Below are 16,864 nucleotides of genomic sequence, written 5' to 3'. Positions count from 1 at the left end.
CCCCAAAAACGCCCCCCCCCCCCCCCAAAATAGACTTCATCTAGTTAAAGAAACTCAGTGTAAGTGAAAAGTTAATTCAATTGATGCAGAGAAGTGCTTAACCAATACAAGCTGCTAAAAGACCACGGAAACACCCTGAGATCTCTTAGTATTCACCATTCCAATAGATCTGAAAGGCTTAACACAGTTGTAACAGAAGGATCGCACTTAACAGACAAAGATATTTGAATCCACTGAATTAGCTTGGCTTCAGATGCTAGCTCAACAATTCCCACCACTCTCCAAAGCATCAGCCTCTTTGCCCCAAAACAACAGGGAAAATCTCTCAGCACAGGTTCATCTCTGCAGAAGCACAGCTTGAACACCTTTCTCTACAGAGAGAACACTTCTGCAGCACATACTGTAAGTCTTGCAGTATTGTAATTATTTGGAAAAGAAGATTTTTAACACTAGGCAAAGAATTTGAGGAAGCAGCCAGCCTTTTCTAGGCTAGGATGACACACAGGATAGTGAACTCAATACAGATATAAATTCTCCTCTACCCTGCAAAAATCTCAATTTACCAGAACACTAGCAAAGCATGCAACAAATTGTTGATTTGTTTATATAAAGATTAGAAGGCCTGGCATCCAAACTGGGTTTTAGGAGCTTTAAATTCAGGATTTTAGCAAAAAATGTTCAGTTTTCTGTTTGCATAAGACTACCTATACATAGTAACTCATATTGTAAATGAGATATCTCTACCTTATCCTCGTCTAGACAAAACCCACATTGAAGGTTTAAAGCAGTAATTGAGTTTACCACTATATCCTTTATGTGCTATTTCCCACAGATTCAAATGCAAGCAAACAAATAAATCTTGGCCTCCTGGTATGTGAGAACTTTATATGGTATTGCCACATTTCAGATTATTTTCTACTGCCAAACTGGATTGGGATTTTAATTTCCCTTCATTCCAAGCTAGGCTTATTAATGGAAAAAAACCCAGCATATTTACCAGAAAAGTTGCAATTTCATTATATAGATATGTGCACACACATAAGGTGTGTGCTAGCACTTACTTCCTCATTGTTGAAAACTGCTTATCGTGAAGCAAGACAGCAAAAACATACAAGACTTGTAACAACTGTCTTGTCACTTGGAAAACTTATGTCCAAGTGAACTAAGCAGATCATCATCTCCACAAAAAAAAACATTCAAAGCATGTGCTGCAAACATACATTTATAGTCTCATATCCAATGCCAAGGCAGCTCCATTTTAAAGTAAGTATTCTCACTATCCTAATATTGGGTTATTGCATCTTCAGTTTCAGCAGTTTTATTCCAGTCAACTTAAAATACAGCAAGAGATGAAGGGGTTACACTGTTGTGCCTGTTACCTTTTTCTGCATGATTCTCAGCTCATCACTCAAGTTGATGTTCACTTTCATTAACTGCTGAATCTTTACCTCAGAAGCCACCAATGCATTTTTAACTTGCATATATTCTTGGGCTGTCACTGGTCCATCTGATAAGTCTGAATCCAGGCTCTATAACCAGTAAGAGAACAATACTTAGACCATTGAGAAACAGATTACCAAAAGAAAACAAGACAATGAGATTTCAACAGCTTTTCAATGTACTTTAAAGGAATCATGGTTCAAATTAAGTTCAAATTAATAAGATCCATTAAAATAGTTTTAGTGTAATATAAAGGAAATTTGATGTCAATCAACTCTTAGCTCCTCTATGCACAAAAACATTTGTCTCAGCATTTCAGTGACAATATTGTTTCAGAAACAATACTGTTTCACAAGGATTTTTTTAAAATACGCAACAAGGAACTGGAAAGTCATAAAAGACAGATTACTAAATATCCAGTGTGCATATTACCAGGGAAGATTAAACTAGAAGTACTAGGTTTACTGCCCCTCTTTCACCATGCTGCATTATTTTCAGGAACGGTTTAAAACACTCTAATCACTATTGGTCTCCTGTAAATATTTCTTCAGTAGGAAGCAGTTTGTGAAATACCATGGAATCACTGATTAAGTGTGTTTTGGTAGATCCAATTATTTCATCTATGCAATTAGACCTATATCTTCACTCCAGACATGCACAGTGGCACACATTACTTTTCTAGAGGAGCATTTTATTTACAATGAAAATTCCTGAAATCAGAACACGTAACTTTGTTAAAGTTCATAGACTGAGAGATGATTCTGAAATGAATTTGAAAATTAATTAGAAGATTCATTTTCTGATCGTTTACGCATGTTAAATCCCCTCACTAGGGGCAAGACTGACTGCAGATTACCTATATGAATAAAATTTGGTGTGTGTGTAAATCTTGCAAACCTACCTTCTGTCTGTTTGATTTAGCTGCATTTGTCTCCAGATCTGTGTCTTCATCTGAAGCAACGCTGTCATAATCAGGCTGGTCATTATCCTGACTTTCACTACTATGTTGATTGCTGATTGATTTGAGTATCAGCTCCACATTTTCTGTGATCAACATACACCATTTAAAAACATACTAGTCAGTTTGGAGAAGAAAGAGAAGTGCATAATTTAAAGTAAATTAAAAAATAAATAAATCAGAAAATATTTTCACCCAGAGAGACAATACAAGACATGCCATAATAAAGTACCATTTGACTAGCCCAGTTCAAAAAAAAATAATTTAGATCCGCCTAATAGGTATGGATTATTACTGTCCAAAATGTCAAAGTTTTATGGTTTTGTCTTTTCATTTCTTCTAAGTGTTTAGGCAAGTTAAAATAAGTGGTGAGAAACATGCTTTAATAACTTAATAAAATTTACATAAGGGGGAAAAAACCCCAACAGACTACACTGAACAAATGGATGTCAACATTCAAATGAAAAATATAGAGGAAAAATTAAAAGTTAGAATAGATTTTTTTATATTTTCTCTCCAGAGGGAAAACTAGTGTTCAAATCCTGTTCCATACCATCAAGGCTAGAACTATGGCTCTGTCTGGTTGCTGGCATAGGTATTTGTATTCTTTGGTATCTATTGTACTCAATAAATACAGAAAGTAAACATTTTTAGGTGAATTAGCAGTAAGCTCAAGAGCATCTAAATTACAGCAAAGTCCTGCATATATAGAGCAGCCAGGACAGCCAGCATCTAAAACACTGACATTATCCTAGCTGCCTATCAAAAGTACCACCGCTCTAAAACTGTACAGGAGCATTCTGGAAAATTTTACCAAGTTATCATAAAAGTCACACCCAACATAAAAAAATGTTCCTGAATTGCACAAATTCCGCTTAATTTAATTATATTACAAATACCAACCTTAACAGACAAATCTCCTGTATTTGGGCATTATTTTGGTGGCCTAATGCATGTTGTCAATAGTCTGCTATCCACATGATTTGTTCTTTTCATTTATAAAAACAGTATAAATCTCTTTCTTCATTCATATAGTACTTCTGAATGAGGCTATGGTATCAAGTAAACTACTGAAGAATTGCATATAGAAGAGGTGACAACCAAAAGTATACTCACCTTTTGAACCAGTGAGAGGATTCCCCTGTTGTCTTCTTTTGGCATCACTTAAGATATCTATAACTAGCGTAGCAAATTCATGGGCATTAAATCGAGCCAGTTTCTGTCTTCCCTAAATTACAGAATAACGCAGAAAAAAAAGTATATCATATATTAGATGAACAGCAGAGTTCCCAGGTAACACTAAGACCATAGCACTTGTAGTGAGTTGATTGTTCAATTACATGTATTGCAAAAAGTGTGATTTAAGTTATCAAGCTGCACGCTCCCGGGCAGGGGAAATGTAAAGAGGTTAAAATAGCTTCGCAAGTAGATGCAACTCTTCTACAGTAGTGAAGTACAGTAAAACAGTATTACTTAGAATACCTGGCCTATTAAATAAAAATAGTTTTACAGTATTAAGAAGATTGCATACCTGATTCCTGGTTGAGGAATACTCAGGATTTACGGGAAGAAAAGGGACCACTGTGGTCTCTGTCACAAGAGTACTATGATTCTGAGTAGCAAGCCAGACTGCTCAGGGAAGAAGAAGAAAAAAAAAAAGAAAAAAAAAGAGGGAATAACCTTCCTGTACTATTTGACAGTGTTTCTCATCAAAGAATAAAAGACCACAATTTCAAACATACACAATCAATTCAAAGGAAGGCTTTTTTCCCTAGAGGGTTCTCTACTTCATAAAAACACAAGATTTTTTTCAACTAACATCACCTTCAGACAATGAAAGATAAAGAAACTACTATTATCAGCAATTACGGAATACAAAAGTACTTCAAACAGAACATATGCTTGCAGTAGTATCTTGTACATAATGTAACAATTCAAATTTATTTTATACATATTTCAGAAAGCCTCATTCACCTGCATCTGTTTCCCTCCTGTCAACTTCATCATACACATCCATGGCAAGTTCTTCAAATAAGTGGTTGCTTAGCTAAAGGTAGAAGAGAATAATTACAGCTTGAAAAGAAACAAAACCTAATAAGACCTCTATAACATAGAAAATATAAGAGCACAACTCTACTCTCGCTTGGCTGCTCTTCAGCCTATACAGTTGCTTGTTCCTCAGCCTGCATAGTAAAGTAATCCATTAAGCAGATATATACGACTGTCTGATTGCTAGATACGGAGACAACAATACTGTTCTACACTTTTCCTTTACTGGTTAATGGATTTTTCTCCTCTCCTATGTGATCAAAAACACCTTGTGTATTTGGGGTGAAGCAGACTTACTCTGAGAATTAGGTATCCAAATGCCACTGTAGATTTGGGCTTAAGTGAACAGTGAAGACTAAGAAATGTTTGCATGTTTCAAACTGCTGCTACAGTGGATGGCTCAAGAGAGATACTTGCATTATAAAGAAGTGAGCTGTCAGATGATCAGACATGAAATTAAGATGTCACAGGGCTTTGTGGATATTTCACTTACTGAAGTACAGCGCATTAACATTAGTAATGGGTAGACTTGATAACTAACTGACTGTGTAAGCAAGCCTGAATAGATAGCTCATCTTCCTTCTCTGGTACAAGCTGTACTAAAAAGGGTGAAAAACCTAACACTTTCTAGGGTGATAGCAGGAAAACCAGTCCTGCTTTTTCCAGAGTTTGAGTGCTATTCTTAACCAAAGGGCAAGTGCCATCATTCTTGAACCCAGATAAAGCCATTATGTTTACTTGTGTACTGGATGTGGCAGGGGTGGAATTAACTTTCTTCATAGTAGCCCCCATGATGCTTGCTGTGTTTTGAATTTGTGGCTCAAGCAGCGCAGATAACACTACCTAGTTTTGGGTGCCGCTGAACAGTGCTTGCACAACATCAAGGCATTCTCCCCCCCCACTCCTGCCCACCCCACCACCCAGCAGCAAGTAGGCTCAGTCAGGGTGGGCATGAAGCTGGGAGGAGACCCAGCCAGGACAGCTAACGTGAATCTGCCACAGGGATGTTCCATTCCATACCATGGCATGCTTAGCAATAAAATCTGGGGTAGAGGAAGAGATAGTTTGGTTTTTGGCTTCCAAGATAGCTTTTCAGAGACTAGCTGGGCAGTCTGTAGTAGTCTGCCTGTGGGAGGTGCTTCACTTGTTTTTCTTCTCTTCACCTATTAAACTGCCTTTATCTCAACCTATGGGTTTTCTCCCTTTTGCTCTTCCTATGCTCTCCCCAGTCATGCTGGGGTGGACTGTGTTGGTGCTGGGCTACCCACCGTAACTTGCAAAAATACAATGCAGGAATCCATCTACTTCTAGCTAGCAATGCACTTAAAGTAGTCACTAACAGCATGTTAACAGCAGAAAGCCAATTCTAAAGTAGGATTCATATCTGGTTTGTATTGATTGCTATCTGAATACCAGTTCTACACAGGCTGGCTTGCTCAGCTGGAATTTTCATGACCACTAGCATTACCTTTAGAGAAAAATGGACATTGTTGAACAGAAGAGTATCACCAGGATTGTTCCTCCCCCAACTGCAAGATTTTTATCCTTTGATACAATTTGCTTCAGCTAAAAGCTTTAAGTAGAGGGAAAACATATTCCCACTCTAACTTGTACAATGATTTGGTTACCAACACTATAAGTGAGCTGGCATTACTATCAACTAATTAGCGGACAGTAATGCACTATTCTGGTTTTGCAGAAAGTTAAAGGCAAAGTAACATTTAACATACAGATTTATATAAAATACATGAGAGCAAGACAAACAACAAAATTTAAGGTTCTGAACTGGGGAGACAGACCTAGAGATACTACTCCAAATAAGACCAACATCTCCATAATGGATTTGTCATCATCTCTGCTCCTCCATTTCTGCCAATTTTCATGTTCTTCTCCAGACTTTTAGCTTGCTACAGAGTTGACATTTATTTATGCAGGAATTAATAGCAGCTGAAACCAGCTTGAAAGATGAAGTGCAGTTTGCCACGTCTAGACAAAGAAGTTTTACTTACAGACTGAAGCTTCTTCTTAGCTGCTTTTGCAAGTTCTGATAAATCTAGACTGCTATGAAAACAAAAAGTGATCATTACATCTACAGCATTTAATAGCTTGTTTAAACACAAATACTATGTTTCAATAATTCAATTATTAAAATGTCACTTTTATTTGAAAGTCCTTGATCTTTTAGTATTTTTAATACAGTTTTTAACACATTGATCTTACTAATATTGCTAATACACCAATTAGTATATTCTTAAGCTTTTCTGAACAACAATCTTGCATTTAAAACAAAAGAATCCCAAAAATCCTTTGGAATGTGAATACCCACATTTGCATAGCTCAAGAAGCAGTCAAGTTGTAGTGCAACAAAATGCTTTCTGTAAAGAATCAAAACAATACAATCATTCTGACCAAAACTGGAGTCCACATAAAACACACAGGATTTGTTCCACTGGACTGTGCAGGAGGTAGGTGACCATCAGGCTGGCAAATGGCTACATCAATAGGGCCATGCTTAAAATTATTCTGTACCGGTTAGTAAACAATCTCTTCCACTAGTTTTCAGTGTTCAACATGAGGCACAAGATGAAAATTGTGCAGTTCAACAGAATTTATTCTAAAAGCCACAGATCAGGAAGCTGACAAATTTTGAGTCCATATTTGTATCACCCAGAAGACTCCTCTGACCTAAAAGGATGGAAAGGCTCAAATAAAACTGCTGTATGATTAACTGACATCACAGAGAGTTTGTGTAAGCAGTCACCTAGACAAGGGGAAAAAAAAAAAAAAAAAAAAACCCGCAGAGGACATCAGGCAGAGGCAGGACAGTCAGGTTGTACTGCAGGCTCTGCAATCTGAGCAGCATCTTTGAACAAGTAATTTTCTCTGCATATCAACTTCCTTCTCTGTGTAATGAGGCAAATGGTACTTACTGTGCTCTGCAAAATATTTTGCACTGAAAATACACAGTACTTTATCCAATAGCTAAACACAGCATATCTAAAAACATTACAGATGTTAACACTAAGTATTTTACCAACTATTACATAGTTTCTATAATTATTTTATTACAGTTTTTCATAGAAATTTTGCAAGCAATAAGTTGAACAGTAGTATACTTACAGCCGTCTTATTTCCAATTGCATAGCAATAAAAGAAAAATAGGGACTTATGATTAATACTTGATGTTTTACACAAATATGATTTCATTGACCGTAGCCAAAAGTTAAAAGCACTCAGATGATCAAAAGTACAAATATTTTCAGAGAAAAATGCAGCTTTCTTGCAGGTATTAGTTTCAAAATGCCGTGCCAGGAAACTAACTCAACTGTTTCTTACATTATTTAAAAAAATCTGTTTCCCAGGAATCCCCATGTGCATTCCCTTAAGATAATTGTCTCACCTTCCCCCTGCATTTTAACAAATACAGTAAAGTTCTATAATTTTCTGATTTTGCTTAAATGACAATATTCTTTCTAGGGAAAAAAAGCTTGCAAGATTGATAAAGGCACACACTAAAAAGTTAGAACGACAACAAGCTTAAAAGTTGTTTCAGAAAGGAAAGGAAACTCAGTTATTAGGGGTTTTTTTATTTTGATGTTTTCAGACATGATGTGGAATCAGCAACTTACCTGTCTGCCATCTGAGGTATAACAAAGTGCTGTCCATTTTTATGCTCTAGAGTTGAAAACAAATTGCACTTTAATAGGTTGTTACTAGAATATAGTTTTCAATGTTGTCAGGGTATACAGCTTGTATTCAATGTTACTAAAAGACAGAGTAATGAGAAACCCAAGAATATATGCAACAGGCAAACATAGAATCATTTATCTTGCATGTAATTACTCAATTTCCAATTACAGGAATCTAGCAAGGCTTCAAAGAAGGTTCCTACCACCATTTCCTGGTGTTATCAAAGATTCCAGTTAAGGCTTATCGACTGTTTTAACGTTCCATTAAAAAAAAAAAAAGGTCTAATATAGGTGTCTTTATGGTACCTAATGGCTAAAAACTTCTAAGTGTGCTTGTATTCAAAAGGTACCCACTTAATTGAATACTCCCATGTTTTTGCATTTCAATGAAAAGAAACTACTCAGACTGAGTTTCTACAATATCTCCTGGAGACTATTCAACATTCACAAAATCTGTATTTTCCCTGCAATTCATTCCTTGAAGTTAAACAGTACTCATCTGATCTTACACATAGGTTTCTCCACACTTGCAGGGGTATTCCATTTACAGAACACATATTTGTGGAAAAACAGAAAGGATCTTAATTTTTAATTTAGGTATACTTGAAATCCTGCACTTTTATCTGAATTTTAAATGCATTATCACTAATCTTACATCTTATACTTTCTTCAGTTCTTCCTATATAAATTCATGTAATGTTAGAATATTTGAAATGCATATAAAAAATGTAGTAACACCAACACAAACATTATATACCATAGTTTGAACTGTCCTATAATTAACACTGAAAGATCTCGGAGTGTAGTTTTTTCTACTTACCTGGTTTCCTGCCACAGAGATAGAAAGCTAACCTGTCTGTCAGTTCATACTGAATTTCTACCAGGCGCTCTGCCAGTTCATGATGCCCACCTTGTCTGGTTTACACACACACACACACAAACACAAAAGTTAGATTAGTTACTCATTTCGAGACATACAAAAAATTAAAAAATGGTCAGAGAAACAGCTTTAGTTTAGCCACTGTTCAACAATGCACATGTTTGAGCATATCAACACAGCACAGACTAACAGCAGGATTTTCAACAGTATCTTCCAGTGGGCAAAAAAAAAAACCCTAGATAAACTTTTATGAACTTTTCAAATGAGCCAGTCAAAACTCTGAAAACCTTTGCCTACTGCTTTGCTGTAGAAAAAACCAAACAGGTTATATAGGCTATTTTGAATACATTATTTACAATTTTCTAGACGGTTCATGAAGTCACACTGCAAACTCACCCAACTTCACATTTGACTAACAACATTGAGAAATGGAAATATTCTGGCATATTGTCTTCTGCAACCAAGTGAACTTACACAGTCATCAGATTCCATTCATGGCCTCAATTCAAAAGGAATCAGAGCAATGAGGATGCTTCATTTACACAAATGTGCAGCTTCTAGTTCATCAGTAATGTCCAATTTCGCATATAAACACAAAAAACCTTCAATGCTGTGCTGCAAATCTTGCAGTGCCTCATTACTGCCCAACTAATCAGCAGAGACATTCATGTTTAATCTTTCTTGACATGAATATTGTCTGCCCTTCAGAAACCTAGAGCCCTTCTAAAGGTAGCCTTTCCTGAGGGTGCAGTTCTGCAACTGGATGTGCCTAACAGTTCACTGCCACTAAAAAGCCTGGTTCTACCCCCTACTCCCTGACCCATCTGTGCAGTCCAGCCCTTTCTTTCCTACAGCCATTCCCTAGTTAATCTGCACTCCTGGAGTCTACTCAGCTTGCTGAGCTTGCAGGAACTCTTCTCCTCAGATTACTTTTCTGTAAGCTGCTAGATTGGCACAGCCTGTTTCATTGGGATCACAACTGTTGTCTCAAGCATCCACAAGAATACAGGCTATGAAATGATGAAAATGCTTATTTATACTCTTTATGCACTTGCTCTTTCTGGAAAAAGTACCTACTAGCATTTAACAGTCAAATTATTTTCAGGACAGAAACATATCTAAGCAGGTTCATCATGTGGTTTAGGAACATCAGTTAATATACGAGCATCACATATGTCAGAGCCTTCTACCTTGCATAGTCAACCGGAGTTTTTCCATTGGAATCTTGCGTGCCAGGATCAGCACCATAAACGGCTAGTAATTCTGCTTGTAAAGTCTGTCCTGCCTTAGCAGCAACATGGAGTGGGGTGTTTCCTTTCTCCTACAAGTTATTAAGAAAAACATCTACTTAATCAACAGGTCTGAGTAGAAGATTAAAATATAATGTGTATCAGCTGAAATCAGTATAAATACTATGAACTGTAAGAATTGATTGTATATCAAAATAATGAAAAAAGTGTTCATACAGGATGGAAGAAGTTGGCTTGAGCTCCTAAGGAGAGTAATCGCAAACACGTCTCCAGATTCCCTGTCCTTACACTGGAATGGAGTTGCTGAAAAAGAAGCGGGATTGTACTTAATACAGCAGCAATAACTGTGATTCAGCATTTGTTTTTTTAGCCATGCTTTTAGAAACAGGTATGCAAGAATTCTTGCTACAGCTGTTTTCTGTAAACATTTTTCTCCAGGTTACCTAAATTGATGCCTCTTAACCATCCACAACTCCAGTATCTACATATGTATTACCAAAAAAAAGTGGCTTCAAGTTGAAGTCAAGCTGTATTTGTTTATGTAATAGTGGTGAAGAACAGCAATAGTTATCTCAAGTCAAAAGCAACCAATTTAACTCAGTCAGATGTCACTGTTCTGTTACACAAAAGTTGTAGTTTCTGCAGGCCGCCAGAAAAAACATACTAACCTTACTAAGATCTTTGGCAGTAACACTGTCATCTTCACGGCATGGCAAGCGATGAACAAATGCTAACATTTGATATTTAGCTCTAATGAATTCTGCTTTATTGGGACTGTAAAGAGAAACCCAAGCAACAGAAGAGAAAGAAAATAAATACTAGTGCTTTCACAATAATACAGATGCTCTAGAAAAAGGAAAATTCACAAGTGAAGATTGCATTAGACTTTGCATGCTACTAGTAGCAAAGTTAGACATGGAAAAATATTTTCATTAACAAAACAATGCAGTGCAGACTGTCTAACTATACAGAGCATACTTTTGTTACAAACATCAAAATATCTGCAGACTGTAGGATGTAGCGTATATTTCTTAGAAGTAAACACTGAACTTAATTATGCCAATTTAAGACCTATACTTACTATATGCATTTATTTACATTTTAAAATGAAGCATCATATTCATGAGAGAAATCTCTCAATTTTTAATTCATCAACCAAACTCATTCTCATTAGCAGCATTCAGTTAACTGAAGCATATGGCATGAGAATTAAAAGTCTTTTGAGTCAAGTACAAGTAAAGGTTCTCACTACTCAAAGCTAGAGGTCAGGAATCTATAGTTCAGAGAATTCAACCAATGTATTTCCATTTTTGCAATAATTTTGAAAAAAATAAATCATTGGAAATTTAAAAAAAAAAGGTAAAAAGTGAGTGAACAACTGACTAGTTTACTCCTGTTCTCTTCCTACAACAAAATATACACAGGTTCCCACAGACACCTTGCCGTCTCTGTTACTGCTGAATAAAATAATCACGCTTCTACAAAACCAAAAAATTCTGTAATTTTCCACTTACTGCACTTTATCCTGTGGGCTAGCTTTGCGCCTTCCACTCATAACAGAGGCAGGGTCCAGCAACGAATGTTCCCATATGGAGTTAGCACCATTACTATACAGTGTTTCAACCATCTGAAATCCAAAATGTATACAACCAGGCAGTAAAGAGATTTTGCTGCTAGCTGCACAGACTGACTATCAAATATCTGTAATTATTTTCAACCAGACAGCAAGCCAACAGAGATTCATATTCTGTGTGCCAGCATCCATAACGTACTGGGGTATAAGAACCAGGCACATGCAGAATGTAGTAAGAACCCCCTTAAAATTCTCTATTCTTCCCAACAGCAGCTCTACTGAAGAGGGGCTTGCTATAGATTGAAAATTTAGGTTGAAGCAGATGCATCGCAGAAGTCTGAAAGAAAAGTTGAAGGAGACCTTCCAAAACAAAGGTATCAAATTAAAAAGGCATAGACAATTCTGATTTTAGTGGTCCATCATAGCAAAACAAGAGAAATAAAAGCAGACTAACTTAGAAAAAGAAAGCTTAAAAGGACCAGCTGCTCTCAAACAAAAACTTAGTGATTTAAATTCCATAAAACGTGTTAAAAAAATTAATGTATCTAGTTTTAATGAAGGGAGACACAGTTTTACTTTTTACCTGCAGCAGTGTTGGAGGCCATGGTGTATGCTTGAGATGTCTCACTTGAGAGATATGACGCCCCAAACTTCGATGAACACTGCAACACTCATCACAGATCAGAATCCCTCTGTTTATAGATGCCCAACACGGATCTGAAAAAAAATACGTTAATTACAACACAGAAGGCAATATGACCTCGTATTTCAAACACAGAGTCTAAAATGAGGAGCCCTGCCTTCTAACCTTAGCTTTACTGCTTAGCCATTGTATAAGCTTGTGAATGTTACAGCCTTGCTGGGCCTCTGGATGCTGAGGAAATAACAGCCCTTACACTTGCTGGGGAGGTAGGAGTCCTAGGACAGCAAGGAGACCTGCTGTGGAAACTCTGAAACAAGCCCCACTGTTTACAGTTCTTCCTATGAAAATACTTTCTTTGCAAGTGTAACAGGACACTAAATTTATTACTTTCTTTAAGTGCTTACCTGTCATTTAGTGGAGTCCTACAGAAATATTTCTAACAATAGTACCTACCTCCTCTTCTGAAAAACTCAAAAGTCTATAAATAAAAAGTGGTAATAGCAATCATGCTTCTTCACATACTACTCAGTCTTCAGTTCTATATCAGTACAATTTTTTAAAATTTTCACATTAAATAGTAAAAACACTCAAGAGTGTCAGAGTAAAAAAAAAAAGAAAAAAAAGATATATATGTGTCAAGGTAAACACTCAGTAAAATCAAAAACTGGCAAGCAAATTAACTTCAACTCAACAGATCCAAATTGAAACCATCTTATAAGCAACCCAGAAAGACAACTGATGGAAGGTGAAGTAGTAAATAACATATACTAGCTATTATGTAGCTTCAAACATCAAAAAGTATAAAACTGAGGAGTGTTACATCAGATTGCAACTGAATATATGCAAAACAGGACATTAAACTGAGGTCCCTCTGCCACTCTTAGCTCAGTCTTCAGAAGAAACTCCAGTTTTCTGTCAGTGACGCATGAAACTCAACGTGCCAAGAACCCTGCAGTAACAGGCAACTGAGCAGCAAGACAGATCTTCAGATCTAGCACATCCCAGGAAAAAGAAAAGGGAATTCAAGATTCTCTTTTGTTTTGGAAAATTCTTCTTAATTTCAAATCCAGAGATCAGTTTGAGGCTAAATAAGTGAGTACAACACAATGCTGGTATCTGATGCAAGAACTTCTGCATGCTGTCAGAATACATCTAAGCAATTGTGCATCATAAAAAAGTCTTCTCTGACCCATGCAATAAACTTACTGAATCCCTGAAACATGAGATCTGATCACAGTTGTGGTTTTTAAGCAGAGTTGATGTAAGTGTGCTGAAGGCAATGTAGGCAAACCTGTTCGAACCACAGGCCATGAGGGATGGGAGCATCTATTCACAGATGATAACTATCACAGCCCAGAGCCAAATTAAAGCATATGTTTTAGAAAAAAAACCTAACCTAATTTAAAAAACAAATTAATAACAAGCACGCAACCTCCTTATTAAATCATTCCATTATTTTAACAACTTTCACCTCTAAGAAGGAAAAAAATAACAATGAAATGAGACGCATTAGCACTAACCTAATGACCCAAGACTGGAGGCAGCCTTCCAGATTGACGAGTCTAGTCCCTTTTCATTACAGACAACCTTATCACATACTCATTCATAAACTAATAGGATTCTTCTGAAAGCCATTACGTTTCTTGTTTCAATCACTAGTTACAGGCTGCTGTGAGCCTCACTCTGTTTTGACCAAGAGTCATCATCAGTTTTTTTTTTCCTTTACATCCACCTCAACACCTAATTTAACGGGCTCCAAACAATTGCTCTTTAGCCATGATAAAGTCAGCTACTGTTTATTTGGTCATTTCATAGCAGAAACAGGGGTTTAAAATTCTTCTGAAGAAAAAAGCTGAGACCTTGCTTATAATTTCAGCTTGTACATTCTATTTAAAAGAAATCACATTGATGAAAGTCCATGTTTATGTAGAATCTGTCAAAAACTGGCACCCTTGGAAATGTGGATGGTGTGATGCAAAAAAAGACGACAATAAAAGAAAAACAAAAGGAAAGACAACAGATGGATTTGGCAAGGGAACTGAAAAGTTCAGCACAATGGGCAAAGAGAAAGCTCTTTTCTCCTAGTGAGCGTCGGGGAGGCCAGAGAGAGGACCGACAGTGGCTCAGGCCCCAGTTAAGGAGCCTAAATGATACAGAACACAGCGGATTTGACAGCATGCCTGGTGGAGAGTGGACTAATCAAAAAGCAGTCAGAAGTTGAGCACTGCAACCTGTTTTCTGAGTCACGCTTGTTTAATTGAAAGAGTTTTTTCAATGAAACTGCACAACTATTTGTAGCCCCTCAATTCAATTAATACCTGGCTTAGTACAGTGTACTTCTTCCCAAGTAACAGGTGGGGACAGGAAAGGGAGAAGGAACACAATGTTACACAGTCGGAAGAAACAGAGAGAGAGCTGTCAGATTATGGGAAAATTGGTATTTCAGGTTTAAATTTAATTTAATGAAGTGTCTGTGCTGGAATTTATTTCAATCATTTTTAAAAGAGATCCAATTACGGACACAATCAAAATATACTTAAGCCAATACCAAAATACAACAGGGGAGAAGCTAGAAAGATAGGTCAAATCTGTTTTCAGGAACATGGCAGAGTGATTCAAAACAGGAAGTGTGTGATAAAGACAAGCCTGAACTATGAGTTTGAAAAGCAAGCTCCTGCCCAAGAATAGGAAGTGTACCAGAAAAGTACATGTAAAATCACCTCATGTAAGAGAAAACTATTCATACTTTGCCAAAGAAACAAAGTGTATACTGATGAAGTTCAAGGGGCAACTACTGATTATTACAGCAGTCAGGCATTCTGCACTTGCTACATCTGATCTGGGTGAAAAGGCTGCAGTCCCCCCAGGTCTCCTGACACAGCTGCCCACGTAGCAGCTCCCTACCACCCCTAGGACAAATTCCCTCTGGTTTAAGTAAAACAAGGGTTTGATTTTTTTTTTTAATTTAAGAAAGGGTTAAATTAAGACTTCTTCATATATATGAGTAACCCAGCAAATTTCTTCACCAAGATCAAGTAAATATCTGACAATGCTATAACATCACGACACAACAAACTAAAAGGCTGGCTTACAAGATTACCCTAGTAGTGATTCTGACACACTGCATAGTCGTGACGAGTTTAACGAATACGAACACAATAACACAACTTTATCTCAGAGTCGTAACACCACTGATGTTTAAAAGCATAGATATGCTACCTTGTATAAGATAGGGACAACTGCCTACGTAAGATACACACGTTCTATTTATTGTGAAAACAAAACTATATGAAGATAAAAGTAACTCCCTGGGAGTTAATTTGGGATTTTTTAATTTTTCTTTTTAAACAGAAGTCCTATTTTATAAAAGTTGTTATCCCCTCTCCCACATCATATCTTCTGGCCATTCAAATGTTATCTACATTACAGTGTTTTAATTAATTTCAGTATCTACATAACTAATTATATTGGAAGAACCAGCACAGAACACAAACAACAAAACAACATAACTCTGGGAAGGAAAGACAATAAATACATACAGTTGCTCAAAAAAAAAAAAAAAGTGAACCGGACAGCTTTAAACATAAGAACAGCAAAACCACAGACGGTCAGAAAAGGAGATGCAACCGACTTTCTAAAAACAAGGTATGTTTCAATAAACTCCCAAACTTATCTGCAGTGTAAGGCAGACAACATGCACGTCAGCACAGAACCTGTGCTGCTCACTGAACATTTCCAATCCGAGTCTATCAGACAGCTCAGAACACCCTTTCTTTGGAAGTCTGGGGTACCTACACCCAACCCACACTGTCATACACCAGTCGTACACCTAACAAGTCTAAATTTTACTTCCCCCTGACCCTCAGAATAAGGGAGGTCTCCAAAGCCAGTCCCACTCTCATCTTCCCAAGTCCCCCGAAACAGCCGCTGTCCCTTTCATTTCCAGCCTACACCCTCCTCCCACCTTTTAGCTCCCTGACTGGAATACTTCTTTGAGTAAGCCTTCCTCCTTCCGAAGCTGAGAAGTTTCGGATTTACTTGTACCCAGAGCGTGGTCGCTGCCCACGGCCCGTTCGTTCCCCGAAGCTCTGGCCCCTCAGCGCGGACCCGGGGCTGATCCGAGAGGGCAGCGGGGAGACACAGCCGGGCTCCCAGGGCGACCTGTACGTACGCTTTTCAACTAAAATTACAGCAAACCGAAGAGAGGGTTGGGCGCACCACCGCTCGCTACGAAAACGGGTCCTTCAGAAAAAGCCCGATAGGGACAAAACCGCTAAAAACGCCTCCAAACCCAGCAAAACCGGCACAGCGCCGACGAGGGGCCACTACGAGGCGGTGACACCCCCCGGCACAGCGCCGGCAGCACCGCCTTCCCCCCGCCC

At 37.5% G+C, this 16,864-nt stretch overlaps 1 protein-coding gene across 3 annotated transcripts in view; it reads right to left on the bottom strand.

Moving 5' to 3' along the window:
• Nucleotides 1-16,864, bottom strand: part of GIT2 (G protein-coupled receptor kinase interacting ArfGAP 2) — a 34,802-nt gene that overhangs the window by 17,535 nt on the left and 403 nt on the right. For all 3 annotated transcript variants that reach the window (XM_010582055.1, XM_010582056.1, XM_010582057.1), the window contains exons 2-14: nucleotides 12,423-12,556; nucleotides 11,781-11,893; nucleotides 10,935-11,040; nucleotides 10,483-10,569; nucleotides 10,207-10,337; nucleotides 8,957-9,051; nucleotides 8,077-8,122; nucleotides 6,457-6,508; nucleotides 4,373-4,445; nucleotides 3,930-4,027; nucleotides 3,515-3,626; nucleotides 2,342-2,484; nucleotides 1,380-1,529 (exon numbers count right to left, since the gene is read on the bottom strand). In XM_010582055.1, coding sequence (XP_010580357.1) covers nucleotides 1,380-1,529; nucleotides 2,342-2,484; nucleotides 3,515-3,626; nucleotides 3,930-4,027; nucleotides 4,373-4,445; nucleotides 6,457-6,508; nucleotides 8,077-8,122; nucleotides 8,957-9,051; nucleotides 10,207-10,337; nucleotides 10,483-10,569; nucleotides 10,935-11,040; nucleotides 11,781-11,893; nucleotides 12,423-12,556 — 1,340 coding nt within the window. The remainder of the gene's footprint in view (nucleotides 1-1,379; nucleotides 1,530-2,341; nucleotides 2,485-3,514; nucleotides 3,627-3,929; nucleotides 4,028-4,372; nucleotides 4,446-6,456; nucleotides 6,509-8,076; nucleotides 8,123-8,956; nucleotides 9,052-10,206; nucleotides 10,338-10,482; nucleotides 10,570-10,934; nucleotides 11,041-11,780; nucleotides 11,894-12,422; nucleotides 12,557-16,864) is intronic.

The sequence above is a fragment of the Haliaeetus leucocephalus genome, unplaced genomic scaffold, assembly GCF_000737465.1.
Source record: "Haliaeetus leucocephalus isolate CR32 unplaced genomic scaffold, Haliaeetus_leucocephalus-4.0 Scaffold840, whole genome shotgun sequence".
Lineage (NCBI taxonomy): Eukaryota > Metazoa > Chordata > Aves > Accipitriformes > Accipitridae > Haliaeetus > Haliaeetus leucocephalus.
This window is presented reverse-complemented; position numbering and strand designations above follow the sequence as displayed.